General features: G+C 44.8%; 1 protein-coding gene across 1 annotated transcript; it reads right to left on the bottom strand.

Annotated features, from left to right (window-relative positions):
• Positions 1-11,868: 11,868 nt before the first annotated feature.
• Positions 11,869-16,930, bottom strand: LOC125538771 (plant UBX domain-containing protein 1). The gene is made up of 8 exons (XM_048702063.1): positions 16,691-16,930; positions 15,258-15,360; positions 15,098-15,166; positions 14,897-14,970; positions 14,073-14,202; positions 13,283-13,387; positions 12,755-12,971; positions 11,869-12,279 (listed from the first exon to the last, which is right to left on the bottom strand). The coding sequence occupies exons 1-8, from the start codon at positions 16,841-16,843 to the stop codon at positions 12,276-12,278; spliced, it is 855 nt and encodes a 284-aa protein (XP_048558020.1). The 5' UTR covers positions 16,844-16,930; the 3' UTR covers positions 11,869-12,275.
• Between the last annotated feature and the right edge of the window lie 464 nt (positions 16,931-17,394).

Below are 17,394 nucleotides of genomic sequence, written 5' to 3'. Positions count from 1 at the left end.
TCCCGAGTGCCGTGGCTGCGGAAAGGTGACCGCAACACAGCTTATTATCATGCACAAGCGGTGCAGCGAAAACGTTTGAATAGAATTGCCAATCTTCATCATGCTAATGGTTCTTTTTGTGCATCTGAAGCCAAAGATATGGCGGAAGTGCAGTCATTCTATCAAAATTTATATTCCTCTCAAGTTTATAATGATATGAGTGATCTGCTGCAGTACGTTCCTGAGCGTGTTACGGGGGAAATGAATATGTTGCTGGATAAACCCTATGAACCCAAGGAGGTCCGTGCTGCCCTTTTCCAGATGTCACCTTCGAAGGTTTCGGGATTCGATGGTTTTACCGTGGGCTTTTTCCAAAGGCATTGGAATATTATTCAAGGAGATCTAGTACCCGCAATTCTAGGTTTTCTTAATGGGGGCGAGTTACCTTCGGGGTTCAATGATACTTCGATTACACTTATACCAAAGGTACGGAACCCTCAGTGCATTGCTCAGTACTGACCCATATCTTTCTGCCCGGTTCCCTATAAGATTGGGGCTAAGACGATCACTAATCGCTTGAAAGAGCTAATGGACATTGTGGTTGGCAAGGAGCAAAGTGCTTTTGTCCCCGGCAGGTTGATCACTGATAATGTTGTGGTGGCTTTTGAGAGTGTCCGCACAAGGAGACGGAGGAAGAAGTATTCTTGTGCTGTCAAGTTAGACATGATGAAGGCCTATGATCGAGTCGAATGGCATTACTTAGAGGCAATTATGACTAAGCTTGGGTTTAGCGGCAACTTTGTGAACTTAATAATGAAGTGTGTTTCTTCGGCCAAGTTTACAGTCAGAGTTAACGGGGAACTTTTGTCGTTTTTTACACCATCTTGTGGTTTGCGTCAAGGAGATCATGTATCACCTTTTCTCTTCCTATTATGTGCAGAAGGCCTTCCTTCACTGTTGAATTCATATGGTTCCCCTTATATTGATAGAGGCATCCGCGACTTTTGCAAAAAAAAACCTCGGGGACTCCCGCGATCACCCAGGCGATCTGGCGGCGACGGAGTTCGAGCATGTGTAGATGGCGGCCTCGGCGCCGACGCCGGCGGACCCGCTGGAAAAGGGGTCTATCTCTCCTGAAGTCGGCCTCGTGGGGGGCCTCTTCAGCGGCCAAGAGAGGTAGGAGTTTTGGCGGAGATCAAGGCAAATAATCCGGTGGGCGAAGAATCCCCAACGGTGCCTCAAGCAATCAAGGAGAAGAATGGAGAATTTGTTCTGCAATTTGGAAGGTGTGATCCCCTCTGATCTATATGGGGTAGAATCGATCGGGACAGAAGGCGCCATAACTTCCACGGATTCAGTGGTCTGTGATTTGGAGGAAAATATGGGTTTAGGGGAGGATGTGTCTTTGTTACCTAATGTTCTGGTGATTTCTTCCCCTGGATTGGAAAGTAGTGAGCGAAATTAGGGGGTCATCCATATCATCAATTCTATCTATGGAAGCTGCAAAATTATGGTGAATTTCTTGTGCGGTTTTTATTTCTTTTGTTGACAGCAGAGAGATTAACGCTGCATTTGTTTGGAAAGGGCAAAATTATGGTCTTTCTTATCTCATTAAGGCTAGCCATTATTCCCTATTGGGCATAAGGGCTGGGCGTAGAGGGTGCTATATTTGTGGGATTTGGGGGAGACTCTGTTCGTCTCAAAGTTCTTCCAATTTCTACTCTCTGCCACCTGTACTTTTCTCGCTCTGTTGGGGCTCAGCATTGAGCGGCATGGCAAACAAGGGTGAGGAGATGGGGAGGCGGGAAGCGGCGGAACTGACTAGGGATGCGAACCCAAGCGGAGTGACGGCGTCGGCTGGGGGGTGCGCTCACCGCCAGCACTCTTGGGCGCCGGAGCTTCTGTGCATCCGGGCACTCCTGACCGTGGAGGGAAGTCGGTGTCGAGGCACCACAGAGGCGAGGGTCTCCCTCTCATCATCGACATGGAGGCGGCGCACAAGGCCGTCAGCGGCCACCTCATGGTCGGACGCCTCTTGTCCCCTTTCCAAGCAAATCTGTGCGCCATCATCGATGAGCTTTGGGCCACGGCATGGAAGCACCAAGGAGTGGTCACTGTACAAGAGGTGGACTCCGATGACGGAAGGTTTATCCTCAACCTTGCCAACGAGGGTGACCGGCGGTTCATGCTAAAGGCACAGCCGTGGCACTATAAGCGGGACGGTGTTGTCTTTGCTGAGTTCGACGACAAGGGCGACCCAGCCGAGGTTGACCTTTGGAGTAATGGCCATTTGGGCCCAGGTACGCGACCTCCCTTTTGAGCTAAAGACTGAGAGCATGGGTTGGACTCTTGGGGATCAATTAGGGTAGGTGCTTGAGGTGTCACACCGCAACCATGTCATTGTTGAAAAATTCTTGCGGGTCCGGGTGGAAGTTTTATTGCATGAACCTCTAAAGAGTACAGTCGAGTTTACTCCTTTGGGTAGTTCAAAGATAGTCAAATATTATGTAAGATATGAAAAATTACCTCTGTACTACGAGTGTTGTGGGATTGTAGGTCATACATCCGAGAGATTTTGTAACATCCCAAGTGATAAGAGAGTAGCTAGCTATCCTAAAAATCTTAGCATAGAAGCCTACTGGAAAGGCCAAGGTGCAAGTAAAAGAGCTCTTATGTTTGGGGGCTCATCGCGTGGTGAGAAGGCCCCGATCACCGGTATCGACATCAACAAGGCTGCGAAGACGATGGACGTCGTCAAGGTGGCCTCGGCCGTGAGCGGTCTCACGGTCTCCGAAAAGGAGGTTGTTGATCCCGCAAAATCGGCAGTCATGGCCATCTTCACGCCCGGCCGGGAGGGCAGGGATGCTAGGGCTCCCTCATCAGTGCTCTTGGGTGTTGCTACTAGTCAGGTGAACCAGGCAAGGGCGCCCTCTACTCCAGCCAACCTTGGCCAGGAGGGCCAGGGGCTGGCAATGCACACGGCTTCGCATGGCCAGAAGGGCCATGCAACAGAGCGGATGGACAGTACTAATGCCCCACGGGTGAATGTTGTTGCTGCTGCTGGGAACCACTATGTTGTATAGAAGAATCAAGAGAAGACCCTGGCCGGCTGGCCCAAATTTTATTCTGCATGTGCTCCGGCCGCTAGTGAACAACCCATCATAGCGGCTGAGTTTCAGAAAGAGTAGCTGTTGTTCCAGCCAGGCGTCCTGGAAGCTCTTTCGGGAGCTGTCGCAGCCCTCCTTGCTGCCTCATCCAAGGCGGACCAATCAGATGATATTTGTTTTACTTTCAACGCTGCAAAAACTAGTATGCGGGGTCACCAAAAGAGGAAGGGAAAAAAGAAAAGAGTGTAGGAGTGGTCGTGGGAGCTGAGGAGGCCCGCAAAAAACCATAGGGGAAAAGAGGAGACACGCAGTAGACAAACGTCGTACGGGTAGTGATATAGAATTCTCTTTTGAGAAACACATGGATAGTTATGACCACATACTATATGGCGACATGGACGTAACAGACGTTTCCTCCAAGCGTGTGTGTGTACGGGTAGGGTGGAGAAAGTTAAGAATGCGAAGGGTGTGATCACATATGTAGTGAAGGAGACAGATGAGAAGGAGGAGGACTTTGAGCAGAAGGAGAGGGAATCGGTTGGGGAAGAAAAGGAAAATGTTGGCGCTTCGGCGCCTCTGAGGAGGAGGACCGCCGAGCCAAATGAAAATCATAAGTTGGAACTGTCGTGGTATCCTCTCCTCCATGGTAGTTCGTGAGCTCTTGGATCTACAAGAGCGAACCAAGGCAGAGTTAATTTTTCTTTCTGAATCTCATTTGAATAAATGTAAAGCCGATGAGCTATGTCGTGTTTTAAATTTTGATTCGATGTTTGTAGTGGAGAGTGATGGTCGGGCCGGTGGCCTCGTTTTGTTTTATCATAAGATGAATAAAGTCGTTTTGAACTATGTGTTGAATAATTTTATTGATGTGCTTTTTATCAGTGAGAATGTAGTACAATGGCGATTTACAGGTTTCTATGGACATCCAAGTTGGAGTGAGCGTACACATTCTTGGGATGATATCCGTGATTTTGGGAGATTATAATGAGATTTTACTTTCTTCAGAAAAGGAAGGGGGTGGTGCGAGGCCTAATGCTATGATGAGGGACTTTCGTAATTGTTTGGGAGAATGCGGTCTGGAAGACATGGGCTGTATTGGTGATCTGTTTACTTGGAGGAGAGGCGAAATTAGGGGAAAGACTTGATCGCGGGGTCTGTAATGTGGAGTGGGCAAACAAATTTCCTCGGGCTGCAATTGTAAATGAAGAACATATACACTCTGATCATCGGCCTCTCATCCTCGATACGGAATATTACGACAGAAATATTTTTGAACAACCAAAGAGACGAATAAAACAGTTTGAAGCTCGATGGCTGAAAGAAGAGACAGTTGGGGAAATAGTACGTACAGCCTGGGATAAAGCGAAGATGTTAGGTATTGGACCGTCCCTCGCTGATCGTACTAGGGCGGTGCATATGGATTTGCATACTTGGGACCGTGATACGCTGAGGGGACCGAAAAGAAGAATTAATAAACTCAGAAAAGAGTTAGAGAAGTTAAAAAGAGGACCGATCAACACGGAGTCTCAAGCACGACAGAAGGAGATTCTAGTCCTTGTCAAAAATCTACTAGAGCAAGAGGAGATCTACTGGGTACAACGGGGCCATGCAAACTGGCTATTACATGGCGATTGTAATACCTCCTTTTTTCACAATGCGGCAATGGCTAGAAAAAAGAGAAATCAGATAAAAAATTGCTTGATGAAAACGGTGTCTGGGTGCAAGATAAGGAGATGAAGAACCATATTATGGGATACTTCACAAGACTCTTCACCTCGGAAGTTAATCAACCTGACCCGGGGGTCCTATCTCTTGTCAAAAGGAAAGTAACAGATGAAATGAATAATACTCTTCTAGCCCCTTATACGGCCGAGGAGGTTCGGAAGGCCCTTTTTGATATTGGAGATTTAAAAGCACTGGGTCCGGATGGGTTGCATGCTATTTTTTATAAAAGATTTTGGCCCTTGTTAGGGGATGACCTAATAGAAGAGGTACTCCGGGCGGTGAATACTTGTACTATTCCTGATGGTTGGAATGAGACTACAATTGTAATGATCCCAAAGATTAATTCTCCCGAAAAGGTAACTCAATTTCGACCAATTAGTCTGTGTAATGTCGTGTATAAGGTAATCTCAAAAATGATCGCAGCTTGTTTGAAGATAATACTTTCAGACATTATCAGCACAACTCGGAGTGTGTTTGTGCCAGGACGGATGATTACAGATAATATATTAGTGGCATATGAATGCTTCCATACTATTAAGAAAAAAAGGAATGGTAAATAGGGTCTGTGTGCTATTAAACTGGATATGCACAAAGCTTATGACCGAGTAGAGTGGCCTTTCCTCAAGGAGATTATGCTCAGATTGGGATTTCAAGAAAACTGGGTAAACTTGATTATACAATGTGTAACCTTAGTGGAGTACCGGGTCCGGTTTAATACAGAAGAAACTGAGAGTTTTAAACCTACTAGAGGATTAAGGCAGGGAGACCCTCTATCTCCATACTTATTCTTATTATGTACGAAGGGGCTGACCGCTCTATTAGCGAATGCAGAGGAGAATGGGAACATCTCCGGAATAAAGGTTAGCAGGGATGCACCACCGATTTCAAACCTTCTCTTTGCAGATGATTCGCTGATCCTTATGAAAGCAAATGTTATGAACACGGAGGTGTTGAAATCGGTTTTAAACTCCTATTGTGCAGCCTCGGGGCAGATGGTGAGTGTTGAGAAGTCTAGTATATTCTTCAGTCCCAATACCAAGGTAGAAGACAAGGCGCAAATCTGTACAATTTTGAATATTATGACCGAAGCACTTAACGATAAGTATTTAGGTTTGCCTGCAAATGTGGGTATGGACAAAAGTGATTGTTTCCAATTCCTTATTGATAGAATTGTTATGAAAATCAGTGGATGGAAAGAAAAATTGCTATCTGCGGGTGGGAAGGAAATTTTGCTCAAATTTGTTGTACAAGCTATCCCGGCTTATGCCAAGTCCGTCTTTAAAATTCCTAAAAAAACATGTAAGGGAATCATTGACGCGATGTCGCAATTTTGGTGGGGTGACGAGGACAACCAGAAGAGAATGCATTGGATGGCGTGGTGGAAGATGTGCGTCCCAAAAGACCAAGGAGGTATGGGGTTCCGAGATATCCACTGTTTTAATCTGGCATTGTTAGCCAAACAAGCATGGCATCTACTTGATAATCCTGAGTCTTTATGTGCTACGATCTTGAGAGCTAAATATTTTCCGGACGGCAATTTAATGAGTGCAAATCTAAAAAGGGGCTCCTCTTTTACTTGGCAAAGTATCATGGCGGGAGTGAACTGTCTGAAAAACGGTTATATCTGGCGAGTTGGAAATGGACATAATATTGATATATAGAGAGATGCATGGATTCCTAATTGTGCGAGTAGGAAAATTATTACTCATAGAAGGGGATAAATACTATCAGAAGTATGTGACCTTATTGACCCAGTCACGGATTCTTGGGATGAAGATTTGGTGAGACAAACGTTATGGCCAATTGATGCTCAAAGGGTATTAGCAATTCCACTTCCCATGCGTAATATGCCTAACTTTATTGCTTGGAGCCATACAAAAAATGGTAAGTTCACTGTTCGATCAGCTTATTTGGAAGAATGGAACCAACAACATGGGAAAAAATTAGAACACGCAAACGGAATGGGTAGAACCAATGTCAACCCTATATGGGGTAAGATTTGGAGACTATCATGCCCAGCAAAAATTAAAATTTTCATATGGCGTACAATGCGTGGTACCCTCCCATGCCGAGTTACACTTGCTAACAGACATATAAAAGTTTCACCGATTTGCCCTTCATGCTCAAATGGACCGGAGGATACAAAACACATCTTGTTTCAGTGTTAGAAGGCAAACGAAGTTTGGGGAAAATTAGGTCTACAAGAGGTGATCCATAAAGCCTGTATTGTTGACCACGCGGGAGAGGCGGTGCTAGAATTCTTACTCCTTATGAAAGATCAAGAATTAAACATTAAGGGATCCAGAATGCACATGAGTTAATAGCTATTACATCTTGGTATCTATGGTGGGATAGACGTCAACTGGTCCATGAAGGAAAGTTACAGGATGCAAATCAAACTTTGATGGGGGCTCGTGCTATAACGGCAAACTATGTCAATGCATACTCCCCTAAGGCAACTCATAAAATAGGGGGACGGGGTATCCCTCCTAGGGGATTTGTGAAGCTGAATGTTGATGCCGCTTTCGATTATGATCTCCTTCAAGGTACAGCTGGTGCGGTCCTGAGAGATGATAAGGGAAGGTTCATTGTTGGAGGAAACTGGAGGATTGACTGGTGTGATAATGTATTAACAGCTGAAGTTCTGGCTCTTAAATTTGGTTTATTCCTAGCACAGAAGGCGGGCCTGCAATCGCCTTGTTGTAAACTCAGATAACATGGAAGTGATCGACATAATGAAAAATGGAGGACACTCGGCGGGAACGGCAGCTGCAGTTTTTGATTATTGTTACTTTTTGGCTTGCGATTTTCCTAGAGTTAAATTTGAACACTGTAATAGGGAAGCAAATAGAGTGGCCCATGAAATAGCTAGGTTAGCAAAAATTTCTGCCAGTAGGGATTGGTTTGAGGAGCCGATGAAGGATATTGTACCTCTTCTTATGGACAATGTAACAATTATTTCTAATTAATAAAGTTCAAGTTTTATTTCAAAAAAAGATAGAGGCATCCGTGTGTCCTTTCGGGCACCATGGGTGAGCCACTTATTATTTGCCGATGATAACCTTATCTTCATCAATGCAACACAAGAGAGCGTGGTTCGGCTGAATGAAATCTTGATGATATATGCTTCATGCTCTGGCCAGGCTGTCAATAGAGATAAAAGTTTAGTTTTCTTTTCGCCAAACACTCCAACTGATAGAAGGCATGAGATGAAAACTCCGTTGGGCATTCAAGTGGAGACGTTCAGTGAGCGGTATCTTGGACTCCCAACTACTGTAGGGAGGATTACTAGTGGTACTTTTGATCACATTGGCGAGAGATCGCGGAGTAAAATGAATGGTTGGGCTGAGAGACTCATTGCTTGTGCTGGGAGAGAATCACTTATCAAGTCAGTTATTCAAGCAATCCAAATGTTCAGTATGAGTTGCTTCCTTTTAACGAAAAAGGTATGCAAAAGTCTGACGGCCAGTATGGCAAAGTTTTGGTGGAGTGGATCCCTGGATCCTTGCTCTCTTCATTGGGTGGCGTGGGACAAACTCGCTTCTCTGAAAGCTCGCGGTGGAATGGGTTTTCATGACTTGAAGCTTTTCAACTTGGCGCTGCTTGGCAAACATGGGTGGAGGTTTATTACTAACCCAGGGTCGCTTTGTGCCCGGGTCATGAAGGGTCGTTATTTTCCTGATAGTGAATTCATGGAGGCTACGGTGCCAAAGACTTCCTCTGCCATATGGCGAGCGATAGTGGTAGGCAGGGCGGCGCTCCAAGCTGGTCTGATCAAGAGGGTGGGAGACGGGACTACAATCTCAATTTGGCATGATAGATGGATTCTAGGTCTCGCTACATTGTCGCCCATGGTGGTACCGGGTGGGACTACTCTTGAGACAGTTGATTAACTCATTGACCCGGGGAACTGGACGTGGCGTCGGGACCTGATCAGGGACGTGTTTAAATCCCCCGATGTCGATGCTATACTGAATATCTCACTACGGGCGGGTGGTGGTGATGATTTTCTTGCTTGGGCCCATGAAAGAAGTGGCATCTATTCTGTAAAATCGGTGTACCGTGCTCTTGTGACTCAGAAGGAGCTTGTAGCTCTAGAGGAAGGGACAGTTACCGGATCCTCACAGACAAAAGAACAAATGTGGAAGTCGCTATGGAAGCTCAAGGTGTTGCCGAAGGTTCGTGTTTTCTGGTGGAGAGTGGTGCGTGGAATTCTTCCAGATGAATGTACCTTGTGGCGTCGTCATATAAAGGTAATCAGCAGATGTAATGTCTGTAATGCAATGGATGAGGATCTTATGCATGCCTTGGTGCATTGCTCCCATGCCAAGTTGTTCTGGGAACAAGCCTTTGCACAGTTTGATCTTCGAAGGCCACGCTTGCACCTTGGTACATGGTCCCGTGACATTATATCGGATTCGTTCATTGGGGAGACTATGGCGCTGCGTGATGGAGTTATCTTTGCTAATCTACGTGGTTTTTCTCATGTGATCATGGAAACAGACTGCCTGAAGATTGTTAACCTCTGGGACACTCGCCACAATAGCCTTTCTATTGTGGCACCTTTACTTTTAGAAATTGGAGAGCTAGCTTTCTCTTTTTCTTCTTTTGATATTCAACATGTAAGCAGATCAGCTAATGTACCGGCCCACCTTTATACTAAACATGCATGCGATGGTCACCGAAAGTTGGACTGAATCTAGACCCTCTTTCCTACTCACCAGCCTTATGGCTGATGATACTATGAGCTCTTTCGTTGAATAAAGCTCTCAAATTGGAACGCAAAAAACATAATGTGATACAACACATGACACGGATGCGATACGGCAATAGGCGTGAAGATGATTCCCAAGCGTTTCATGTACTGTTTGAAGTTTTAGCTTCTTGTACCACAAAAAGAAAAGACATTTCTTATGAGGTAGGTAGATAATGTGGAGCCGAGCGGAAATAGACCCTCATGCTGAAATTTGCATTGCGCTTGAGCCGAGCGGTAGCTTTCCGATCGGATTGCTCCTACGAACTGCGGCGATCAGATGAGGGGTTACTTGCTTGTCATCCGCTTGGATGATGGGACGACGTAACCACTGGCGACACGTGCGATGCGTTTTCCCACTTCACAAAGAAAACCATTCCATCACATTTTCAACCAGATCTGTGCACCAGCATCGCGATACGGATCGTCGTAGCGCGACGACGTCTGTCAAGTTGCTGCAAATAAAAGAGCCCGCTGCGGTTGTGGACGGGGCAGATGAGATCGAAAATACATGCATAGCGAGGTCCGCACGGGTCACGTGTGTACTTGAACTGAAATGAAATATAATCTCTTTTCTCGGTCAGACGTATGCGTCCTCGATCAAGGCCATAGAATAGAAGGATCCGATCTGCGTTTGGCTTGAGAGAGAAGCACGGTACTGGTCTGTCTCGTTGTCTAGGCAGGGCCAACAAATAATGGGTCGCACTCGCACATGCTCCCCTCATCCAGTGGGCCAATGGGGGGACACGTGGCTATTTTGTCCCTTTGTGAAGCATCAACCGCAGATCATTCGGCACTGCAGCAGTATGTTGCTCTCTGCTGTGGAATTAGTCGGTTCCTCTCCTTGATATAGCTGTGAATGAATTAGGAAAAGTGGGTAGATTTGTTTTTAGCTCTAGTCCAAAAAGCGTCGTGGAGTTTGCCGACGAGGTCGATGTCAGGTGGAAATCCGGTACGTGGAGGCGGCCCACGCGTTTGACTAGGACCGGGTAAAGGGAAAGCCACGGAGCGGTCTGTCTGGCGGCTATCTTCGTACTCCTCCAACCAACCCCCCTGCAAACAGGGAGGCCAGCTTTTGTTTCTTTTCATTTCATACTCGAGAAAGAGAAATAGCAAAGCCGTGGAGTCAGCGCCGGTCCAAGGTTCAGACACCGTCTCCACACGATTTTCTTCTCTCTGTGCGTCATCTCGCAGTCAGCTCCGAGATGGGTTACAGCATGAGGTCCATGTCGTGACCTTTTACTTTCGGAAAAACATTTGTTTCGGGGTCATGGTAAGAATGCCTGCTCGAGAGCTCAACGAGGGTCACGACTGGGACGCAGCTTCGGTGTCTTAAAAGGCACCTGCCTTTAGGTCGCTGACATATGAGCCAGTCATCTGTTGGGCCCACATGTCATAGACACAAAGGTAGGTGCCTTAAGGCACCGAAGCATCGTCCCTAGGACTGAGACTTTTTACGTTCGTTAGCCAACTAAGAGCAATTCCAACCGGATGATTCATTTCGTCCGACCATGTTTGTTTGGATCTGCGCGGACAAAAACGATTGCCCACCGCAGCGGACACGGGAGAGCTGCGGGACGAGACGCGGCCGAAAACTAGCGGGCAAGGCAGTGTGGTAGTTCGACCGAATAACAACGCGGACATATCTAAAATGCGTCCAGCCCCGTTGAACGCACCGGCTGACCCAAATCAAAAAAGCAAACACAGACGGGTGGACAGGCGACCCAAACGAATAAAAAGGGACAAAATCTGCGTCTGTTTGGGTTGCTGAGATGGAGTTGCTTTAACCACATGTAAGCTGCAAGTCAACGGAGATGAACCAGCCACATCACATGTGTATCAGGTCGGATCGCTCCAACCTCAACAAAACGTATCTGTTTCTTTCGATGCTCACTCCAGCAAATAACCATGCAGAGAGAGAATAGAAATGCAAATTGAGCAGAAGCATCCAGCGACAGGGACATTGGCAAAGCAGCCACGTGAAGCTTTAGTATAGCAGCCCCGTGTGTCCCTTGGCATCTGTTATTTAGCAAATATACGCCACACAATCTCAGACTAAACTAAGCCTGTGAGGCTGCGATTATTTAGACCTTCCCGTCAAAAGCATCCACTCAGCACGATCTTGCAGCCCCACGGCCACTAGCCATTGAAAATGCATGCTGCTTTGCGACTTACCATCGCCGCAACACTCATAATCTTTACTAGTTGCTCACTGAGGGAACATAAAATTTTGCTGCAGAAAAGCAAAACAAAGCCATGACATCATCCCTCGCAAACAAGATAACATAAATGCAAAGTAACTCATGTTAGAAGCCACGATACTTTATTGGTAATTTTCCGGTCAACTCAAGCCATCTTTCTCATGAAGATGCTACTGGATATCATTCATGCAGTAAAGTGTAAACAACACGGGCCCTGTCATTTCCTTCGTTTCTATGGGGCCTTTTACACATATCTGAGAGGTGGGTTAACCAATACACACCCACAAAGCAGTTTGACACGCCAAATTTACATGCTACCACCACGAACATATGAGATCTAATTCCGATGGTTCGACAACTCCTATGCAACACAGGATGAATTCTCCTACTAGGGCGGCATAGCTGAAGCCGTTGAACCATGAAATCTGATCAATCATGCATTGGGATTGCTGAGAGGCCTAATCAAGTGCTATTGCGCGCTGGTGGTGCACTATTGACGCTCTGATGCTCTCACCTGCAAAAGGTTAGATAGACTGTCATTATCTAGCACAAAACAAAGAATGCTCCAGCAGAAAAAGGTGCAAGCAGGCAACAGAGAATATTCTTGTGGCATATTGTGTCAACACATACGAACCTGCAACTAGCTACTTTCACATATGTGTAATTAGCAAGTAAAATGCTACTCCTACTTGGAGAGCTATGATTCTGCACTAATTTGGTGAGCTCCTAAAACTAGCTCATTGTTCAGTTGTTAATGCTATATCTGGAGAGGATTTTTTTTATTAATGGACTACCATCACAGTTAAGAGTGCTGTTGGGATAGTCCACGAACTATCTCATTCTAAATAAAACTCAACAAAGGGACAAGTCAGCAATGAAATGATGATTTCATTTAATTCAGCACAAAACTCAAGACATGGTCGGTTATTCAACAACAACAGTAACAAAGCTGATCTTTCCTAACACTAAGACACTAGAAGCAACTGTACCTTTTGAACCACTTTGGTTTGGCTGATTTCTTATTTGCTGCTGCTGGTGGTGCAGAATCAGATTGGAATGCATAAGACTGATGAGCTGAATCAGAATTTGTCTTTGAATCATCAGGTTGGTCAGAAGGTTCCGACTCAAGTGACAGTCCATCCAAAGTTCGAATTTCTTCACGGAGATATGGTCCGGATTTTACAGCATCTGTATTTAACTCCGACCCTGCATGCCAAACACACATGAATACCTCTAAAAACATGTTGATATCTGAACCAACAACATTGATTTAACATTAACAAGAATGAATTGCGCTATTCAATGCCCAATGGCAAGCTCATGCATATGCATATGACTAACAAGAGTCAAATGCTGAAATAGAATAGGTAATCATGAACATGTGCCTGTCTTCGAATGCACCAGAAACACAACTTTATATACGTAGAAAATGCATTTTTGTCAAGACACTCAAGCTAAGAAATAAAGATTGCTTATTTCCTCGTCATTGATACTATAGTTTTTAAGATAATACATACCTTCAGGCAGATCATAAGAAAAGAAGACATTAGCTCCAGGAACAAAGCCAATTGTGTAGAAGTCCTGCGAGGTGTCCATTATTCGCTTCTTTGGAGGAACTGTGTCTGTTGTGGAGTCAATAAAAATGATATTAAGATGTTGTAACTGGTACATCTCTAATACACGACTACAGATGATCTATGAAAATCCCAAGTGAAAACTGAAAAGTTCAATGGATGGATACTAGAGGATCCTCAGACTTCTACAAGTTCAAGCAAAGGTAATATGGAATATGGGTTCCAGGACAGATATTGTATCTAAAACATGCAACATCAAGCTGGCAACAATTTGGACACTGGTGATATTCAAATCAAGGGCACAAGAAAATGATAATGTGACCAAGCTTGTCAAAAGACCACACAATCAGAGCACTTTCACATTTGGGTACTTAGGAGCTCAACAAGTCGGTGCTGTAAATAGTTGCATACCAAACTGTTTTTGATTAATTTATAGCACTTCATAACAATCGATTAATAAAAATATGTAAAACCCTTTGCTCAGAGCACTGAAATTTTGTTCACATGATGCTAGACCATCGAACTATTTATAGGGCACTAGTAGTTTTCCTGTTTGTCATGATTGTCAACATATACGTTTGCTACTCATACACAAATGTATTATCATTGGTAACACTGAGCCAATCTTAACCGAACCAGGGTGAAATGAAAGGAACTGGTGAACAGGAAACGAGGAGAGGGAAAATATTACTTGTCAAACTCTACATCATCTGAAAAGAGAAGTGGAACTTACAAAGATAGAATGGCAGGTCTGGTCTAGCAATTACTTTCATGAGAAGATCCACCAGACTATGTACCGTCTCTGATGGATGGAACTCAGCCTCAAGAATGTAACCATCAGGGAATCGAACCCTCGCCACTGCCTACAGTTAAGAAGGTTAGCAACAAAATGGAATTTGCCCTGAAACTAGATTCAGAGAGGGACGAACAAATAAACCAATTAAATGAGGATGACACAGGGAACTTTCTACTACTAAATTAGTAATACTGAATTAATAAGGAAAGGCAAAAGAAGCTACTTTGAATATAAATACTCCCTCCGTTTCTTTTTAGTCCGAGTATAAGGTTTGGTAAAAGTCAAGTTTTTAAAAGTTTGACTAACTTTGTATTGAAAAATATCATCATTCACAATATGAAATCAATATTGTCAGATGCACCATGAAATGTATTTTCATACTACTATATAGTTTTAGTATTATATATGTTCATATTTTTCGATATAAATTTGGTCAAATTTTGTGTAGTTTGACTTTGACCAAATTTTATACGTGGAGTAAAAAGAAACGGAGGGAGTAATCCAAACTATGTGCATCATTTGAAGTATTTCTTCATAGGATTTCACATGCCAGCAGCTAGACTTTGCAGATATATTTATTCTATGAAACAAATTTTCCCTTAGAACATGTCCGGAGGTACTGTTAATATAAGGCTAGATAAAATCAATAAGCAAAATACAATGAGCTAGAAGATGAAAAGTAGTATTAGTACAAGGGGTATGCCACTCCTACATAATCATAATAATTAAACAGTAGCATAGTGCATCATATTCCTTCCTACCTTTGTTAGCCTTGCTCGTTGAGCAGCAAGTTCTGCTTCCCTTATTTTACGAGTCTTCAGAACTTTCGATTGTTCTGCAAGGTGTCAAATTTTAAACATGGTTACAGTTAAGAAATTAGAAAGCTTGGACAATGCCAAGTAGGATGTTTAAGTAATAAATGTAAATGTTCCCAGACAATATTAAGAGAGTATTTAAGTAACCTGCAAGCCTATTTGAAATCAACTTGTAATAATCACTAGGCTGAAGCTCATAGAAGTCATCGTCTTCCTCTGCATGAATCATGCTTTCATGTCACAATGCAATTACCATAAAGACACATAAATAGAATTGAGTAAAGCAAAAGCAAGTAAAAGGATTTACCCTGATCTGCCTTGGCCAATTTGCTAGTCATTAGCTCAAATGTTGTGCTTGTAAATATCCGGATCTCATGTCCAAGCTCTTGTGACACTGCTTTCAGCTTGTCCTGTGATTTTGAAGAAAATGTAGTTGTTAGACTTCATTTTACGTTTTACTTTTCTATTCATGGAAAATCATAACACAGAGGTTCTGACCAAAGAAGAACAGTCTTTCATGGGCAGATGAATACAAGTGCTATGACTGATTGTTTTACACTTCATATAATTATCAACCTATCGATGATTTGGACACAAAGTATAAACCAACCGCCTGAGCAGAAAAGTCTACAGACTCATGGGTGCTTATTCGAAAAAGGATCAATATGAGAAAAAATACGGCACAAAAATGTATTCGAAATGAAGCCACAGATGTCTTTCTGAAGTTCAAAGACAGCTTTCGATTATATTTGACACCAGAGGGCACACAATTACGAATAATTGAGCATCTATCACAGGGCAAGCAAAAGAGTATTGATGTTGTCAATAACAAGTTGACAGCATGTAGGTTTCAGCCATTACGGTGTTTTGCAGAGCACCTGGCAGCCTCCCTCCAAACTTGTCCCAAGATACAGTACTGCTTTTCTGCCAATCAACCGATAACCATATATGCCTAGCACGACCAAGGCATTGTAAGAACATAAAGAGCTTCACGTAGACGAAGCTACAGATGGCCCCTAAACTTGTCATGGCCATCAATGTTCATACAGACAGAATCTCTCAAATGCAAACCATAGAGGCTACAGCATGTCGCGGTAAAATGTTAATCCTTCAGTTTCAAGTATGTTGCCAGCAATCTCACACAAAGAAACAATAACAGGCACTTCATTTGCTGGGATCTACAAAATCTTTTTGGACCTTAACAGATCTACAGAGCCTATTTCCCCCTTGAAACCTCGTGCTGCCAACAGCAATAAAGACGAACCCTCAATTGAAAGAACCCATGGATTAAAACCTAGGTCAAAGAACTCGTCTTCCGCAAGGCATACATCCAGCCAGGCGGATTCCCCAATCACCCACCATGCGGCTGTACAAGTATGGAATCACTCCTCCATACACAAAGTTGGCAGGTAAAGAAGCATCAAGAACTGCAATCTCTAGCACAACGCACCAATGCCCACGAACCAGCGCACCATCTCGGCGCCCTTTCCAGCCAAGAACGCCCCGCTAAGATGCTAACCCCCGACGCAAAGAATCCGGAAAGAGCGCGCCCACCGCCCGATCCCAGGCGCGAATCCTCGCTTTACGCCGCCCATCCCGCCGCCAAGAACTCCGCCCCCCACCCAAGATCGCGCGGCCTTCACCGTACCCATCCCTCCAAGAACTCCACCCCGCCAAAGAACTCGCCCAAGAAACCCAAGAGACGGAGGCGCGAGAGGGAGGTAGGGAGGGGAGATGTACCGGAACCCGGGGCGGCGCCTGCTGCTCCGGGCGCGTCTCCTCCTCGTCGAGATCCATGGACAGCAGCAGCTCGAGCCCTCCCTCGTCCTCCACCCTTTTCCGGCGCCTGGAGCAGAGGAGGAGAGGGTTTATTTGGGGGTACTCTGCTTCCATCGGGGTCGGACACGGCCTTCGTGGCACCGTCAGGGAACCGGCTTCGTGACGGGGCACCGCGGGGGGGAGGTCAGGTGGGGCCTCGGCTGCAGGTCGGGTCGGGTCTGGTAAAGGTACTGGTGCTGGTGCATGCAGGCGCGTGACCGTAGCCCCTTTTATACTGGTTTGTGTGGCACGGTGGGGGGCGCGGCCGAGTTGCGGAGTCTGACACCCGGGCCCCGGGCGAGTGGTGAATCTTTTCGTGGAAGATATCGTTTTCTTTTTGCCGGATTTTATTGGAAGATATGTGGGGGCCACAAAGAAGTGGCCCTGGGTCCTGTTTGGAACGCGGGTAAAATATATTATATGAATGGTGTAAAACATCGGAGCGAGAAAGGAAAGTATAGGTAAATCATAGAAATGGAAACTATTGAATAATATTCAATTGCTGGTGTGCTGGAAGTGAGGGTTTTTTAATTTAAATTAAAGAGGAAAAAACCTATGTTGATCGTTTCATTTGTAGGGTTAGATTTTTTTGGATTTTTTCTCTTAGGATTCATTTGCGTTTAAGT

This window comes from Triticum urartu, chromosome 2 (assembly GCF_003073215.2).
Source record: "Triticum urartu cultivar G1812 chromosome 2, Tu2.1, whole genome shotgun sequence".
In the NCBI taxonomy this organism is placed as follows: Eukaryota; Viridiplantae; Streptophyta; class Magnoliopsida; order Poales; family Poaceae; genus Triticum; species Triticum urartu.
The sequence above is the reverse complement of the archived record's forward strand: the minus strand, read 5'-3'. Positions and strand labels throughout refer to the sequence as shown.

Bases quoted from the DNA above. Each gene is read 5' to 3' on its own strand.
- LOC125538771 (XM_048702063.1), bottom strand. From the start codon at position 16,843: ATGGAAGCAGAGTACCCCCAAATAAACCCTCTCCTCCTCTGCTCCAGG. The intron at 14,971-15,097 runs GTTACTTAAATA...GACACCTTGCAG, and splicing joins GATTTCAAATAGGCTTGCAG to AACAATCGAAAGTTCTGAAG. The intron at 12,972-13,282 runs GTATGTATTATC...TTTGGCATGCAG, and splicing joins TTCTTATGATCTGCCTGAAG to GGTCGGAGTTAAATACAGAT.